Source organism: Chiroxiphia lanceolata, chromosome 4 (genome assembly GCF_009829145.1).
Source record: "Chiroxiphia lanceolata isolate bChiLan1 chromosome 4, bChiLan1.pri, whole genome shotgun sequence".
Classification (NCBI taxonomy): Eukaryota; Metazoa; Chordata; class Aves; order Passeriformes; family Pipridae; genus Chiroxiphia; species Chiroxiphia lanceolata.
Window position 1 is genome coordinate 56,179,131 of NC_045640.1, and position 17,333 is coordinate 56,196,463.

General features: G+C 40.6%; 1 protein-coding gene across 11 annotated transcripts in view; it reads left to right on the plus strand.

Moving 5' to 3' along the window:
- Positions 1 to 17,333, plus strand: part of FAM13A (family with sequence similarity 13 member A) — a 135,492-nt gene that overhangs the window by 90,124 nt on the left and 28,035 nt on the right. For 8 of the 11 annotated variants that reach the window (XM_032686920.1, XM_032686919.1, XM_032686917.1 and 5 more), the window contains 5 exons: positions 5,029 to 5,073; positions 6,688 to 6,867; positions 9,739 to 9,925; positions 12,857 to 12,933; positions 13,652 to 13,694. In XM_032686920.1, coding sequence (XP_032542811.1) covers positions 5,029 to 5,073; positions 6,688 to 6,867; positions 9,739 to 9,925; positions 12,857 to 12,933; positions 13,652 to 13,694 — 532 coding nt within the window. Of the gene's footprint in view, positions 1 to 3,720; positions 3,840 to 5,025; positions 5,074 to 6,687; positions 6,868 to 9,738; positions 9,926 to 12,856; positions 12,934 to 13,651; positions 13,695 to 17,333 lie in introns of those variants that run through there. The other 3 variants (XM_032686927.1, XM_032686923.1, XM_032686922.1) reach the window with 3 other exon arrangements.

Genomic DNA, 17,333 nt, shown 5'->3' on the forward strand with positions numbered 1-17,333 from the left:
AGGAGTTCCCAGTGAATACATCCTGAGATAAAGCAGGGTGATATTACAGGGGGGAAAAAGTAAAAGCTTTGTAGTGTGGAGCTTCCTTGCTAACATGCAGAGCATTAAACTGAAATTGAGATGAGAGCTGACATCACAAGCAATGCCAAAAATTGAATTAAATACCCATGTGTGCAGGGCAAGGCATTGGACAGTTTCACCTGATTTAATACTTCTCCTAGAAGTACAGATATCCATCCTGTTGGCAATATTCAGTACAGCTAATTGTTTCTCCTTTTAACAGTTGTTATTTGAGACAACTCTTTTTATATAATGCAAGTCAAGTATTCTTAACCTGTAGTGTTGGTTAAGATGTTGTTTGTTATTAGGTCATTTTCCTGAAGGAGCTGAAAAATTTTGTTCTGGATTTCACATCTCCTTGACCACCTTCCTGCTGGACACTTCTTCCTCTGTGGACATGCCATAAGAGGTCCTAAGGCCCACAGGAATGCTGGGCCCCATTGCAAATCATGATTACATTGTGTGATGCATGTTCATGTCCTGCATCACATCAGCCCTAGCTGAAAGTAAATGTCAGGCCAGTGGTTGCCCCTGCTCTGGGTGTCCAGTTACCGTGCAGGTCTGATGCTCCCTGAGGTGTATCTCCCTTCTCTGTAGGGGAACCTGTGCGACACAGCCATCCAAATTCACCAAGCTAAATCATGTGGCCTGTATGAATCCCCTTCAGGGTTGTCTCTGCTCCAAGCAGTAGGTGTCAGTGTGCATCCATCAGAAAGGATAATCTCAATGCAAGTGAAAAAGATTAGGAATCGTGAAGACAGTTGCTTTTAGTGGGGTTAGTTTTCTGCATAAGAAGGTAGTGTCAAAAATAATGTACCACATTTAAAGGAAGGGTAATTTGATCTGAGTTTCTGAAAGCATGGAGATGCTGAAAAAATACTGAAAGTGTGTCATCTGTGTGATGAGACATCCCAGTAACTAAGAGCACATCTCTTTTATTTTTAATCTCATTATTTTCACATTTTATGTGAAAATATAAAGTGAAGTAGTTGTCTTAAAATGGATCCCACGTGAGTCTGCCGTATTGCATGTCACAGTGTGGAGAGTGGGTAGTGTTTAGACTATTTAAGTACCTATGAAAAGAAATTTCTTAGCTCATGGGTTGAAATAATGTATTCATGAGGACTTCAGAAATTTCCCATCTAAAATGTCAAACCTATTTAAAAATTCTTGACTTTACTGGAGTGGCAAAATGGTAAAAAGTTTTTGAGTCTATTGAGGCTTTCTTACTGTTGTGCTTGGCTTTCAAAAAAGCAAAAACAGGAAAAAAAAACCCAACCCTTTTGCTTCCTGAATAAACAGTTGGATTGTAAATAAATCTCAGCAATGAATGACCTTAGCACCAGATTGTAAGTCTATCTTATGATTTAGGCCATTAAGCATTGTCAGGAAGTAATTAATTGACTTCATAAATGAAAACCCAATCTGGGAAAATACTGTGCCAGTAAAGTTAGTTTGCTCTGTTTGATGTTTTTTCTTTGCTCTTTTTACCTGGAAGCTAAAACATCGACAGTGACCTTGAATGAAAGAAATTTGGAGAAGGGGCTTTGCTGTCCAACTCAGTTATTTGTCTGCTATCACAAAATGCCCAGTGCAGACCAAACAAGGTGCAGACATTGAATGAGATAATTCTCACTTCAGTGCACATCTTTTAAACGTAGAGAGTACTAGTTAGGGGGGCAGGCCAGCTTTAATATGCTTTAAAGTGATGGAAAATAACACCTTCCTGTACTTGAGGTTGAAACAGAATGGGAGAAGAGACCATGCAGTAAGAGTTTACCTTATGTGTGAAGCAAGACGTTATTCAGAGTTGATGGAGAACCTCTGAAAGTGAGCAAAAAAGACTTGGGTAAACAAGTTAGACAACACTAGGAACTGCTAGAGGTCAAACTTCCTAAAAGGAAAAGCATGAGGGTCATAAGAAGCCAGTTCAAAAGTTTATAGGACTTAAAACAGCTGTGTGCCTTGATGCAGGTTTTCTGGCTGGCTTTCTGAAAGTAAAAGTCCCCAGCACTGGGAAACTGTGCTGCTGCCTTCTGTCACCAGAGAAGAACCTGTAAATTCTATCAAAGGTCGGTGTTTCTCAGCATGCTCTGCAGCAGCTGCATAATTTAATAAAGATAATCTAGCTGTGGAGATAATTGACCATACGTATCAGTGAAATGGAGCAGATGTGAGGAGAAAATAATGAACTGTAGCAGAACATGAGTTCTCATTGTCCGGATGATTTACTGAGCAAGGCAGCCCTCCCAAGGCAGCTGCCTGCACGGGTGGGCATGCCAAGAGGGCTCTTCTAAGCAAGGCTTGCCTCGCCTGCTCCGTGAAGCGTAAATCCAACAGCAGAGCAACTTTTGCCACCCAAGAAGTTTGGAAAACCCCGCAGGATACACCTTGCCTGCCTGGTTGCTCTTCTGGGCTGTGAAATCCTTAGTGGGTGGTGTCTTTCCCCGGGTTTGGTAACGTGCTCCTACACCTCCTACTCTGTCCTGCAGCCCGCTCAAATCCTAAAACCACCGTGTAACTCTCTACCCTCCACCATTTGTTTTGGATGTGAACTTCCTCAATATAAGAAAGGTTAGTGGAGAGTAAGTGAAGCAATTTAGCAATACATTTAAATTAAGCTTCAAAATGAAATAGCCAGAAAAGTTACCAATTGTGGAATTAAGAGGGTTAGGGTGTCTTGAAAAACTCTGATTTAAAATCTCTGTCTTATTGAGAAGGGGCTAATGAAAGAGCATTAAAATATCACAGAATTAAGAATAAACTTGGATTCATTACACAAGGAAAAAGTATTTAGAAGGGAAATATAGTAAAATCGGAATGTTAGACCTTCATTTTGTAGTCATCCACTCAACCATGAAACTGTATGCATACTTCCTGGTTATTTGTCAGTAGTTTGAAAATTGCCATAGTACTGTCTTTTCTCTAGCATCGGTGTTGTCTGAGTAGGGCTTTTCTGGATACCACAAAGGAATTGTTATGCAAATATGCAATATTAATTAGTTGGGTTAATGTACTTAAAATTGAATTGGTGTTAGTAAAGCACACAGTTAACTGTGAATTAGACAACTACAGAATGTATTGGAGTGTTATAAAAAAATGTATGGATAGATAAACCTATATCCTAAGGATGTTTTAAAAAAAAAATAGAATCCAAACAGTTGGTTTTTTCCTCTCCACTACCACTTTCCTGACATGAAAACAGAGAAGAAGGGTGTGATAACACCCTTGCTCATTTTGTATTACATGTAAGTATTAGAGAAAGTTGATCCAATATTAACCTGTTCCCACATGTGTAGGAGCAGTAGCCAGCATATGAATTATTAGCCTACCATACTAGCTCCTTGCTTGCTAATATGTCTCCCATGGGAGGCCAGGTCTTAAAAAATAGTTTTGGACTGGGAAGAGGCCAAATAGTTTCTGTAAATGAACAAGAATGCAAGTAGAATGCTTGAAACACGCTCTTCAAATTGCAAAGCCATCCAGTAGTTAATAGTCAAGATGTTAGATGTGGGAAGAGAGGAATCTTGCAAATTTTTTGTTTCCTATATGCAGATTGTGTGTCTGTACTAATAAATACGGTAGTACTTGTTTGTATGTCTTCTATTCATGAAATCATGAATGACACAGCTGCTTTGGTGCTGTGCAGGTCACGTGGGATATAGTGACAAGTCCATGACTGCTTTCCTGGTATGCCACCACTCCAGGGACCTGTGCCTGGACTGGAGAGGTGCACTGAGTGAAGCTGGGACTGTAAAGGATGAGTGTGTGGTTAGGGCACGTTGCTTAACCCACATGGAGCTGAACACACTGGTTCAGCCTAAGGAAGCTGAAGCATATTGCAAGTGTGATTTGGAGCTGGGTGTTTGTGGGCTTTGTAAATCGGGAGTCGGGCTGTTTTGTTGATAGCTGTAGTGACTTCTTGCTTACCCTTCTATCGGCTGTTGCCTGCTAGAGTGGTTATCTGAGAGTGTTGCAGCTTCTTAGATAACTCTGGGCCCATACAGTGAAGTGCACAACATTTGAGGAAACAGAGGAAACCTTTGGGTAGTGAAGGGAAGTCAGCTGTTTGTGGTTCTGCACTGGAAAGGTTTAAGAGGAACTGGTGAAGACTGAAAGCAATAAATGGCTGTTTTGGCAGGAAACACATTTTGCATCTATCCTGGCTCATACCCTGACCACAATGTCATTTTACTGAGATATATCAGTCAGTTGTACTAATTCCTGTGTTGATGTGGGGATAATTTGAAATGAACCCCTAGGCCTGTAGCTTATTTGACCTAACGGAGGTCAACAAGACCTAACAGGAGGGATGAATAGGCAAAAAAATCACTTTAGCTGCAAAGCTGAGTCAGTGTGGGGGGAAAAGGAGGCAGGATGGGACTCAGCTTGGCAGAGGGAGGAAGGCAGTGACAGCTGTGCCAGGTGACAGGTCAACTTGTTCAGAAGGACTTTAAACAGCAAGCAGTTACTCCATTTGACCACATTTGTGTTGGCTTTTTCTGAGCCTGAAAACAGCCCAAGATAAAAGGGAAAGAAGAGAACGTAGGTTTTATTTTTTTAAAATGTGAAGCAAAGAACATGAATATCAGAGAGCAGTTAAATATTAAGTGTCAGCCTCAGAAGGCGAGGACTTTTGTGATGAGGCTAAAACAGTTGGCAGCAGCAGAAAGCTCAGAAGAAAGCAAAAAAAATCTGCGGTGTGTTGAGGTTGAAATACTTTGTTAGACCTTGGCCTAATGCATGGGAATGACAGGGAAATTAATTCTTGAGAATATTGGCATTGTGAAAATGTGCCATTTCACAGTGGGAGAGAAAATCCCTTAAGGGGAAAACTAGTGGCATGCGCAGGCAATTGCTGTTGAGACAGCTCATACCTTTAAGTCTTAGCGCTGCAAAGAACAAGAGTTTTCAAGACCTTATTGTGATGATAAGATCTAACTTTCTTCTCTTTTTTCTTTTATGCAGTGCCCATGTATCACAAGTCAGTAGCAACATTCCTGCTACAGGAGAGTAAGTGTCTCTTGCAATTTTGTAGCTATTCTTCTTGCATATTGGAGCTTTTTTAAGCATCACTGGTTATTCTTTGATTTCTCCTTAAGAGTTGGTCTTATATTAACAAAAAAAAGAGCCAGTTTCCCAGCAAAGCAGATCATCTGCAATGATAATAAATCACTTCCTTCTGAAAAATTCTCAGGCCCTTGGTTCTTCGCTCGCACTGTGCCTGTGATGTTTTGGTTATGCAAAACTTGCATATTTAGAGAAGCTATTTGCACTGTGTTATCCTCTTGCTCTTGTTGGCTCCCTGTTGCATCTCAACAGAGGATGTGACTTGACCCCACTACCATAACTGGGAGCAGCAGAGCTAAGAGTTGGCTCCTTTGCCAGAGCTGGAAATTCCCAGCGGCTGATGGATTTGCAGAACTGATTTGTGTCAATAGTGAACTACAGGCATACTTGGCTAGTTAAACCATGTGGGAGTTTGCAGTTGCCAAGGTATTTTGACTTTTTTTGGGAACTGCAGTCTCAGCAGACTTTCAAGTATAGCAACTGAACACAACTTCTGTAAAGGGGAAGTCAGCCTAAGTACAGGATCCCATGCTCTATCTACTCAGCTAAAAATTAACCAGCAAATCCTGAAACAATGTTTTAATTATGAAAAAAAAACAGTAGAAACTATACAGGGACTTTGGATGAGCATGTTTGAAAAACCCCTTCTTCAGCAGACTACTTAAGCATTGCAAGAAACAGAGATGGGATGGGAATGTAAAAAAAATGTGTTTCTGTGTGATCTCTTTGCAAAAACAACAACAACAAAAAATTAGATTTTGCCCCTAAAAGCTTCCTCTGATGAAGGATGGAAGGGAATATTACAAGCAAATATGAGTACCAAAATGAAGGAGATTTGGTTGTGTTGAAAGTTCAAGTAATTCCACATCTTTAAGCAATGCAACTGCAGAGGATCCTTTGCTGTGGCTTCTGTGGAAGCTCTCTTGCTGCCCCTGGGTATGACTACGATCTCTCACCAGAGTACATCAGGGGTGGCTTTGGGTGCGTTCATGGCACAAGAATGTGTGAAAACAGAATGAATTCAGAACAAAATCCATGCTTGGTCACAAAGTTAAACATGTTAGGAGTTTGTAGTGAACTACTGCTTGCATACTCTCATCCCTGTGTGAGACAGCAGTGACTCATCTTCTTGCAGGTTATCCATTGCCTCGCTGAGCTTGTACTGCACAACAGGCTTGACCGGTGTCAGCATGGCTGGGGATCAGATACAATTTTGTCAGGCCAAGGACTTTTAAAGTGGAGGGGGAAAGTTAGACACCGATGTCTGTAGTTGCAGTAGGTAAAATTAGATGTTCTACTGAAGGTTCAAACATCCCTAGAAATAAAAAAGAGCAAGATTAATTGGGAAGGCTCAGCTCTTCTGAGGGACCTGAACTGCAGGGTATCTGAAGATTTTGGCTTTGCTTTTTGCATATGTTGTAGCCCTAGGACATTTTGTGCTGCTTTGCCATCATAAAAAAAATATAGCCCGCAGATACCCTTGCTTTATTTATTGTTGCAGAGAGGGAGCTCTGCAAAGTCTTTGAGCTCAATTGACCTTATTTTTCGGCTTGACAGGTATTTAGAGAAGACAATCCGCTCAGCCGTGGAGCAGCATCTCTTTGATGTTCATGGCTCAGGCGGCCAGAGTTCAGAGGACTCTGAATCGGGAACATCTTCAGCCTCTTCTAATGTGTCTGCCAGGCAGAGGAGGCGGCACCACAAAGAGCAGGAGGAACCCCGGAGAAACAGAGACATGTATGAGCCTGATTTCTTTGTTTTGGAAAGTATATTTGGTTAAGTCTACCCTAGTCATGTCCTCTTATCAAGGCGATACTACATTCTGTTATGAAATGCACTGACCTTTGCCATGAGTTGAAAGGGCAGAGCAGGCTGCAGTGCCTGTGCAGAGCTCCATTGCATCAGTTAGAGCTGGGAAATTTAGAGTTTATTGGAGATCATGGAGTGGGGCAAAGCACGATAAGAATCTAGGGGGATTATGCAGTAAAGTTTTTAATTACAGTATTGGGAATTGGTTACTTACAGTATTTGTTACATTAGTGGAAATTCCCAAGCAGTTGACTCTATTGCTGGTAACTTTTTTTTTTAACATTGGGCTTAGCTGCTTTTCTGAATTCAGAATAGCTTCAAAAACGAGATTAAGTTCTTCTTTTGTGTGTGAAGGCACAGCTTGTGTTTGGATTTAGTGAGGAAACTTGGTAGTTTGTCTGAAATTAGAAAAATCTTCCTTTTGATTAATCGGAATTTAATTTATTTTTTTTAATGCACCCTATTACACAAAGTTTAAACATGATCTTGTGGTGAATTTCATTAAATGTCTGTGAAAGAATAAAGATAATACCTATTTTTCCTTTCATACTCCTCTACTTGTGGCACATATTATGTGATACAAATATATCACCACCACAGCCTTAAAAAACACTTGCGCAAAGCATATCTGTGTTTGAGGAATTGTAACTACAGACTTTGCAAGGCCATGTTCTGATCAGTGCTTACCCATATGTCTAGCTTTAACACAGCACTATTCTTGTAAAGAATGTGTGTGCTTCACTGCAGTATTGAATTGCTAGGATATCAAGTTAGATTCCAAATAAACATCTAGTCCTCTGTTTTTCCTGAATGCTGAATTCTCCAAATCCTATTGGATCTGCACCATTCTGTACAACACCACTTCTGTTCAGGTGTATAACCATCAATACCTCGTGTTAATATTGCAGCAGTGGTATTTCCCAAAATGTGTCAATGCTACTGTTGTAAAAAAAATCTACAGTTACCCAAAAAAAAAACCCCCACCATTTCCTTAGAGAATGAAAATGTGCTGTGAAGATGGACTGGGAAATGAGCACTTGCAAGTCACCAAAGTATCTGGCAGCAGCTCTAAAGTAGTTTTTCTTGTTTAGTCGCCCTGCTGACAGGCTTCTCAGGTAAGTAGGTCACAGACTGGCTAGTGTACGTGTTTGGAAGCATATAGTACTGCGGGGCTTTTTTTCAACATTGCGTTACAGAGCTGCCTTTAGATATGATTGACACAGTTATTCAGGTTCAGTTCTTAAAACTGGAGACAAGAATTTAAAGCACATTGGAAGTTTTGAATGCTGACCAGGATTCAAATTGTTTTCCCTAGTTTCCTTAGGTCAGATTGCTGGGACTCCTTTGGGTAAATTATCAAAATTGGGAATTTCTTTCTGTGGTTGTTGTTCTGGTTGTCAGTGACTTCATCTCTTTGCCTTGTGATGGATCACAAGAGGATTCGTAATGTCACAAAATAGGACTACAGACAGGAAGAGTGTTTATTACAAAAACACATAGGTGAACTCCCAGGCTTTCAAGGTTACGTGATCCATGGGCTCTCTATATGTAATTGGTCTGCTCAGGGGTTTATAAAAATTTCCACAAAGGCGAATGTGTTATCTTAGAAGTTTAATCATAGATTTATAATACCTCTTTGTGTCTCTTTTCCACCAACAAAACCTAGAGAATTGTGATAAAGAAAGTCACTGGAACCTTCTGGTTTTGCTTTTGTTCTGAATACTTGTCATGCTGGCACTGTCCAGATACTGCAGAGTAACTGGTTTCTTGTGTTTCTTCACCAGTGCAAGACTAGATAAATTCTCCTGCTGTTTGTAGAAGCAGGTTTTGGAGCCACATGGCACTGTGTAAGGCAGTAACACGTACAACAGTTAGCAAATATTCCAGTTTCAATGTCAAGTGTAAGCAGGCTGCCTTTAGCCTCTGGCAGGGTAATAGAGTGATGAATGAGGCGCACTGTGTTTCTTCTGTTCCCATAATGTAGTGATGTGTTATGTATGTGCATCTTCACTCTTGGACAAATTAGAGGGAAGAGTACTAAACAGGTTGTGAATGGAAAGCTGCATGCTGAAGACCCAGCAGGTTAATTATGCAGGGCAAGACAAGCCATATGCCAAGCTTCTGGAAAACATGAGCAAACCCCCCAGCCCAGAGGGTCCCTGCTAGTGCATCACGTGATGGCTTAAGGCTAGCTGTCCACTTCCCTTAGCAGAGCAGTCCTCTGTCCTAGCAGCTGTGTTGCCATTACAAAGATACATTTATGTTTTGTGTAATTCCCAAATAAGATTCAAGGATTTGGCTAAAGCACTACAGTCCTGCTCTTGCATTTGAGAGTATGAGTAAGAAGGACACAATTATGTGGTGTCATGCACCAAAGGAGATCCTTGGACCACAGCTGTGAATCACTTTTCTAAATTAAAAACACGTGTCTCAAAGGAAAATATATTGCATATTCTCAATAAAAATACCACAGACAGCCACGGGCTAGTTCAGCTTCCATCTGAAGTCAATGGGATTTTCTGTGTTGGGTTTAGTGGGAAGTGAATCAAATCTGAAACGTTGATCCTTACGGCTTTCTCACCTGAGGTGTATACACTTGGCTTTCACTCCCCAGTGGGATTTAGCATTGCACAGTGTGTGATTTTTGCTGCATTGGGAAGAACCAGAGATACTGGTTTCATAGGGCATAGAAGATGTTGCCAGAACTAGTCAGCATGATGCAGTTCTCTCTTGGTACTGTAAATGTAGCAGAAGAGCGTTTTAAACAACCTCTTGTTGTAACGTCCCTTTTCTTTTTAGGGAAGTTGTCAACAAAGAAAACATTCCCTCTGGATTCAGCAATCTTGAGGACTGTATTCTAGCTGCTCAAGAAGTAGAAAAATTACAAGACACCAGCTCTGGATATCTCAGTGAAAGGAATAAATCGAAGCGGCAGAAATCTAGCACCAGGCTTTCAGAGCTCAATGACAACCAGGACAGTCCTGTGGTAAGCCAGCATGCTGTACTATTTGACACCTGTTACTAGGGTGGGTAAAAGACTTTTTATTTCAGTGCACAACTTGTTCCTTTAGGAAGCCTTTTTTTTATCTGCAGTATAGGCATAAATGGCTGTTTTGAACTATAGAAACACTGGATCCTACACTTGTAACCTTTGCGATAAGGCAACTGAAAAGCTATATTTCTGCTATGACCCTCTTACTCCACCTGTAGTCATTTTCTCTTTCCACAACTTTTTGCTTTTTTTTTCTTTTGAATTCAGTGAAGCATTTTGGAAAGCAGAAAAGGAAATAAGTCTTTTTCCCAGTCTTTCAGAAGTCTTACGGGGAGGTTGGAACCTTAGATGTAGGTTCTCGTGTTCAGGTCAAGTTTATTTTTATGTTCCTGCTAAATTCTGAAACTAGATTTCAAGTGACTACTTGATAATGAGATGACAAAGGTGTTTTATGCCTTTTCCCAGAAGTCTGTGTGTTACTGTGGTGTTTGCAATTTGCAAAGCACTTTAGAGAGTGTTGGTCCAAAAGGTGATCCCTCTAGCTACTTTTTAATGAAAACGTGAATGACTTTGATATAACATCGTAAAAATCTGGAATAGTATAGAATTTTTCTGGCATATTCATGTGTAATCTCCACAGTAGAAGACAATTTGCCAATGTAGAATAAAACTGATGCACCCTTCTTCCCTCTCAACCAAACCATACACCGATTAGAGTATCAGCAGGTGAGAAACTGTCCTGTGCTTCATGCAGGGTCTGCATACAGTGGCAGAGGTGCTGTACATCCCAGGGCCTGGCACTGAGCATGCATTACAGGGTTATTAGTAACAGCAAAAGCTGTGTGAAAAGACTGTCCTGAGCTACAGGGCATTTCCTTCAGTTGTGTTTGATTAAGTTTTAGACTGTGGTGCAAGTGAGTTCTTACTGTGACGTTGTGTTTGGACTCATTTTGTTTAGATCATAAGATTGCAATGATTTGATGCTCTTACCTCATGCAGAGATTCTAGAGAGAGGTGGATTTCGCTTATCTTCACGATAAAAAGAAGGCAAGGTGCCAAAAATTGTACACTGTGCTCAGTTTAGTAACTTAGATTTAATGTTCAGTATCAGTAACCTTCTCAGGTGATACTTCATGAAAGCAGAGTGAGATAGACACATTCACACTTGGAGTCTTTGCTTGTAGCGATGGACTTTGATAGGCAGAGGTCTAGTGCTTATCCTCTTTTTGGCACCTCTTCTCTGTGCCTGTGGAGTGTAAAGCAGTTTAAATGTAAATGAGAATTTGTCTTAGGATTTAGGAAAGGAAAGACTGACAGAAGTGTCCGCTTTTGCTGTGGATCTGAAAAACATTCATGAAGCCTTAAAACATGCCCAGAAGAAATGTCCTCAAACTTACCTGTATCCACTGGACTTTGCCCTGCCCCTCGTTTTTTGATCTCTTGAGGGGCAAAGTCTGGAAGGAGTGTAAAATGAACTAACCTTGTACTGAAAGCAGTTTGACCACGATGATCATCAGCATGGTTCTTGCTTGGCCTGCTAGAGGAAATGTCACAGTGGGATTGTCAGCTGGGAGTATTGTTATGAAACAGCTTGCAGAGAGCTTGGTGCTACTCTTCTGGAAGAGCAAAAGCTGCTTTTTAAGTTTTAATGTGTGTGCTTATTACATGCATGCATTTCAGAGACTGCCAGAAGGATGTGTGGTGGTTTAGCTCTCTTAGCTACACCATTATGCTACAAATAATAACCCAAATTAAACTGCCAACTTGAAGTATGAGAGGACATAGCCTGCACCTTAGCATTTACTAATAGGCCTTGGTCATGTGAGCAAGTCTGTGATGTTGTATCTCCTTAACTACCTTTTTCTGAGCCTTCCTTCTTTTCAAAGCCTGAAAGAGTATGTAGGACAGTGCGTGGAAGCTTTCCTCTTAGCTGTCTGATTGCATCTGACTCAAAAGTGTAAGTCAGCAGTGGAAGAGCTGTCAGTTCCACTTACTCTCCCAAGCAAACCAACCACAAAGCATTAAAAGCTTGTAACTGCATTTCAAAGACATGGTAGCCAGGTACCAGCAGGACTTGAAGAATCACATTAATCAAGGCTGGAATGACTGACCTGTGTCACCTTTTGGGGCTGGAGGTGTAGCAGGTGAGAGAGGGCTGTGACTGTCCTAAAAAGTCTGTGCACATAGTTTCCAGGGCAAGAACCACGCTATGCCACTGACTGGCTTCCTCATATTTAAGAGGGATTTTTCCAAAACCCAGGGTAGAAAACCTCCTGGACATGTGCCCAAAGTGGCAACGTGGCTTGCCCTCACAGTAGTTTCTCAAGCTCTTAGAGGACAACAGCATTAATGTTCCTAATGGTAGCCAAGGCAAACATCAGAACAAGTTGTCATAACCAGTTGGATTTCTTGCCCTGCATTCATATTAGTACAACATTATATTTTTACACATGACAGTCATTTTGCATTCTTTTACCTGTTTAAGAAGAAACTAGGGAAGGATTTGAGGATTTGGCTGAGAAGTGGAGTATTTTCTAAGATGAACATAAGGAGTCCTGCTGAGAAGATGCTTGGATTTTGTACCTGCTACTACAGAAGTTGCACAGACCACAGAACTGCTCCCAGGCTCAGGCTGTCTCTGTCAGTCTGTAACATGGGAACTTGCGGGGTACTCTGCAGAATTGTTCTGTTTTGATGTTTTGAGGTCATGATGAAAGAGATCAAGCAGTGAGCAGTTGGGTTTTTTGCAGATTGTGCAAATAAATTGTGGGATTTGTTTTGTTATAAATGTGCAGCAGGCAGTAGTTTGTTGTCTTGTTCCTAGAAGTCCTGTTTAATATTTTTATATTTGATCTGTTTTATGACCTGCAGCTTGAATCTGTTTCTCATATGTATCTTACTGCTTTAACATTTACTGTATTGCAGAGTATGGAAAGCTTTAGCTCGTCCAAGCCTATAGACAGAACAGGACCTGATGACATGGAAATTTTATCTGAAGAAAGGTGATTTTTATTTTTTTTTTTTTAATATATGTATGTTTTCCTTTCCCTGTGATTGTAGTAGAGCCTGAGAGGTCTTCCACCACAGACTATGAGGATGACATTTAGTTATGCTGCAGAACAGCATTACCCACCATGTTAACTTCAAAGTAGATCTTCATGGAGGCACTGCGTATGTTGTGTGGGCTTTGCCCTGCAGCATATGCCACCAAGACTCTTTTCCCAGCCTGTTAGGATTGTCTCTGAAGGTGCTGATGGTGCAGACCTGAAAAGAAGTCAGCTGTGAAGCACCTGAGCCAGCATACTCCACACAGAGGATTGCAGGGCCTGTCTTACCTGGCCTCTGGGTTGGGAATCTGGCCCTTTTCTTTCTGCTTCTGCAAAAGCTGAACAGCCTCAATCTACTCACCTGAGATGACAGTTCCTCTTGACAGCTGTTTGGTGGGAAAGTCATACTGATTTGGATTAAGGGCGCTGGAATTAAATTACATTATTTATTTTTCACAAATAGCTTCTGAGAGGAAGCAAAAACACATAGTTCAGCAGCTTGACGTGCTGCAGCCCAGTGTATCCCTTCATTTACTGTGTGAATTAGCGAGAGTGCAGGAATAGCAAGAACATAAAAATCTGGTGTGCGTGCAGGAATCCTGCTTGTTTTTGTTGCAAGAGAGTCTGGTTTTGTATTTGTAATATGTTGGTTTGTTTTTGTTTTTTTTTATAGCAAAGAAAGTGAAAACGATGAGGTTTTTTTCAGGCATTCTCAGGTTGGTATTTTATTTTGTTTTGGTTTTGTTTCAGTTTTCTGGTCTCTAAATGAGCTTTTTATTGAGTAGAAACAAGTAGTTAGTTACATGTACAGTTCTGTGAAATTTTGTTTTTCTCAGAGAAATGGAGTTAGCATGTACTTTTTCTTTCCCTTACCTATGCTTTTTATTTGCATAATTTAGGGAGCCTCTCAGCCACTGAGTAGTCTGAAAGCATCTGCTTCAGTCCCTTTGATCCCTCCTTGCCAAAAAGGGAAGGATCACTGAAGTCAGCACTTTGGTTTAAGTGATGCGAAGTTGCCTTATTAATCATGGCAAACAGGGTGTCTTACCTCCCAGGGCAGTAGGATCAGCTTGTCTCTCTTGATTTCTCTAAAATAACTTGGTCTTTTATTTATGATTTCCCAGTGCAGCCTGTTGCTTTTGAACATAGATGTCTGAGATCCATTTGTCTTTAGAAAACTGGATCATCTCCTGTTTCTTTCTCAGAGTTGGTAACTGGGATGGCTGTCAGGAGGGAACATGTGGCATTGATGGCAACAGTTTTTCCCCCAGCTTTCCATTCCTCTTCAACACACACCTCCTGCGTTGGCTTTATGGTGTTTTTTATCTGACTGTTCAGCAAATCAGAGATTGGGGTTGGATTGGGTGAACACCGTTGCAGTCACTCGTTCATTTGGGTTTCTTTGAAACACCTCTAGACAGCCAAGCATTTAAAATACTGGGGAAAGTTATTTGAGGCACCTCTCCCTCAGCTATGCACCCATTTTAGAGGAGCACAGTAAAACAGCTGTAGCCAATGTCTGTTTTTTCTGGCTGTCTGGAGTTATCTGAAGGCTGGTAATATTTGTAAACTAGACTCCTCATGTGGTTGTTTGGGGGGTTTTTTTCCAATAAAAGCCACTATGCATTTATTGCCTTTGAAAGACTGTTTCTGGTAGAAATTATTTCCATCTAGCAGGAAGGATAAGAGATTGCTAACAACTGAGCTCTAACCAGCTGTGTTGTAGCTGGAGAAGTTTGTGGGACACTGAAATATGTAACCTCTGCAAAGGGTGTTCAGGGCTGCCTTTGATCACTGCTCTGACTGGGCTTAGATGGATCTCCTACTTGGCTCCCAGAGGATCAGTAATCCCCAATGATCCTGCACTTGCTCGTGAGTTGTTATATTTTCCAGACTGTAGATTTTGCAACACCTTGTTCCTCACGCATCTACTTGCTGGTGGAGGAGGTGCTGTTACTGCCATGCCACCCAACACTCCTATTAAGCTTTTAAATTAGCCTGGTGGAGGTATGTTTGAGTATGAAATCATAATCTAAAAATAAACTTCTCTTTAGGACAAGTTTTAAAACGTAGAATTTTAACTACAGGAGAGGACAGCCTTAACCCAGAGCCTGTATTATATAGGAATTACAAGGTCAAGAAAATGTTACATTCCTGCAGAGTTGTTTTACATTCCTTACCCCTTATAATCCTTTTGCTTAGGAAAGCTTAAAGACATACGTTTCATAACAAACAACCCATTATGTATGAGGAAGGGATAGAGACTTCCTTACTCTTTCTCACCCTGTCTCCGGTCTGAGAATATTAGGAAAGGTATTTGGAATTTGCCATAGTTACCAGTTGTGTCGACTTGGTTCTCCACAAGGCTGTAAAAATACCTTGAAACTCAAGTCCCAAATGAGTTTTCAGTGCTTTTGTAACCTTCATAATCTGCTCTTCGAAGTAGCTAAGTTCCAGGATGAAAAGCAGAGCTTTGTAGTATCTAGGTTTTGATAAGGAAGAGTATTTAAGATTCACACCAGCATGGCAACAAGTGTAGAGGGGGATTGGCATGACTCAGGAGTAAGGCAACAGAATGGCTGCATTCCTGCATCAGGTTGTATTAATAAGATGTGCTTGAGGATGCTTCCTGCTTGTGGTTGTAAGGGATGATCAGATGTAGGGGAAGAAAGCCTTTTAATTTGAATCCACATGTAACTGATCAGAATACAACTTCCTGATCAGAATTTAAAAACCTTTCTGTTGACATTTATTTCTAGCTACTTGAACTACTCTTTGTGCTGAATCTCCATTGGAGCAGCAAGAATGAAAGTAGCTGACTTGTCCCCAGGTTACTTAGATCTGTAGTTACTGCTTGCCTGCAAAGTATAGCTGCAAAAGCAGCTTCTAAAAAGCAGAATTCAAGTACCTACTTTGAAGATTTTTTTCATGGTCATTTATGTAATATCTGCAGTGCACTGAGGCTGCCAAGCATTACCGAGATCATCAACTTGCCGCCCCTTCAGTTTGTAAGAAATTGTGGCACATCCATACCTAAGGCAAAGTAGTTCTCCCTTACATGATTTTTTCCCTGGAGGTTGGCAACTTGTGGCATCAGGAAATCAAAAAGGAAAAATAAGTGATGGAAACACTGAATTATCAACCCCTCTAAGGGTTTGGAGCATTAATGCAAAGGAAGTTAAACATCTGCTTTCTTGAGTCTCCTGGGTTTTTACCACCATTGTTTTTCAGAACACCTGATGATTTATTCATTGTGTTAGAGGCTACATCGGTGAGCAAGGAAAGGAGAGCAACTGCCGACAGGCAGAGCACAGGCCTGTTTTTAATCACCTTTTAAATATTTTCTACAACTCAAGTGACTTTAGAAGGATGAGGACATGGATATGATCTTTCTAATATATCTGTAATGGAAATGTTTACCCATCTGGGAAGTGCTCTTATATCTGCCAAAGATATCTTTTAAGAGTCTTAATAAGTCAGGAGATAGTACACTCTTCATAAAAAGATGTTTAACTCTGTAATTAGTATCAGTAGTGGTGACGAGATGGTATTTTCAGGTTGGTCTCTTTGAAATTCTTGATCTAGATAAATTCCTCTCTTCACACTTCTTTATGTTATTAAAAATAACACTTGTTTTGAAACTTACTGCTTAATTTCTTTCAACCTTTAAAATACTGTGCTGGCAAATTATATGCAGTTTATCTACGGGTACAGTTTGTTCTTTTAGTAAATGTAGAAGACTGCCTGTTTCTGGCCACTGACCAGTCTTTCTGTTTGGAATGTACACTGACTATTTAGATCCTAGCAGGAAATTTGTTACTGAACCTTAAAGAAATATTTAAGTCCTCCCAACCTGGAAGCAGCTTAAAAGATATTGAACGGTGAATTAGCATTTTTCCATGTACGGCTCTCACAATAAACACATTTGTAATCAGATTTAGCGTCAAGCTGTACGAGTTATTAGTGTTTGGCAAACTGTCATCTAGTGTTTCATTTTGTTATGCTGTTTCAACAAGGTGATTTATTGAAATGAACAGGAAGTACACACCTCATACAAATACAATACAGAAAACTCTTTACAACACCAGAGTATTCATCACCCTGATTTTTAGAACCATAGAACAGCCCAGGTGGGAAGGGACCTCAAAAGATCACCTGATCCAACCTTTTGTGGGAAAGGAAGCCTAGATGAGATTATTTAGCACCCTGTTCAATTGCAGGGATTGATGGAATTGAATCCAGATAAGATTAAAACATTTACTCATATGATTTGTCTACTGGGCAAGGTTTTCTTCCCCTCTTCATGAAATTTACTTGTTTTTCTCTGCTCAAAAGGGAAAAAAACATAAACACAT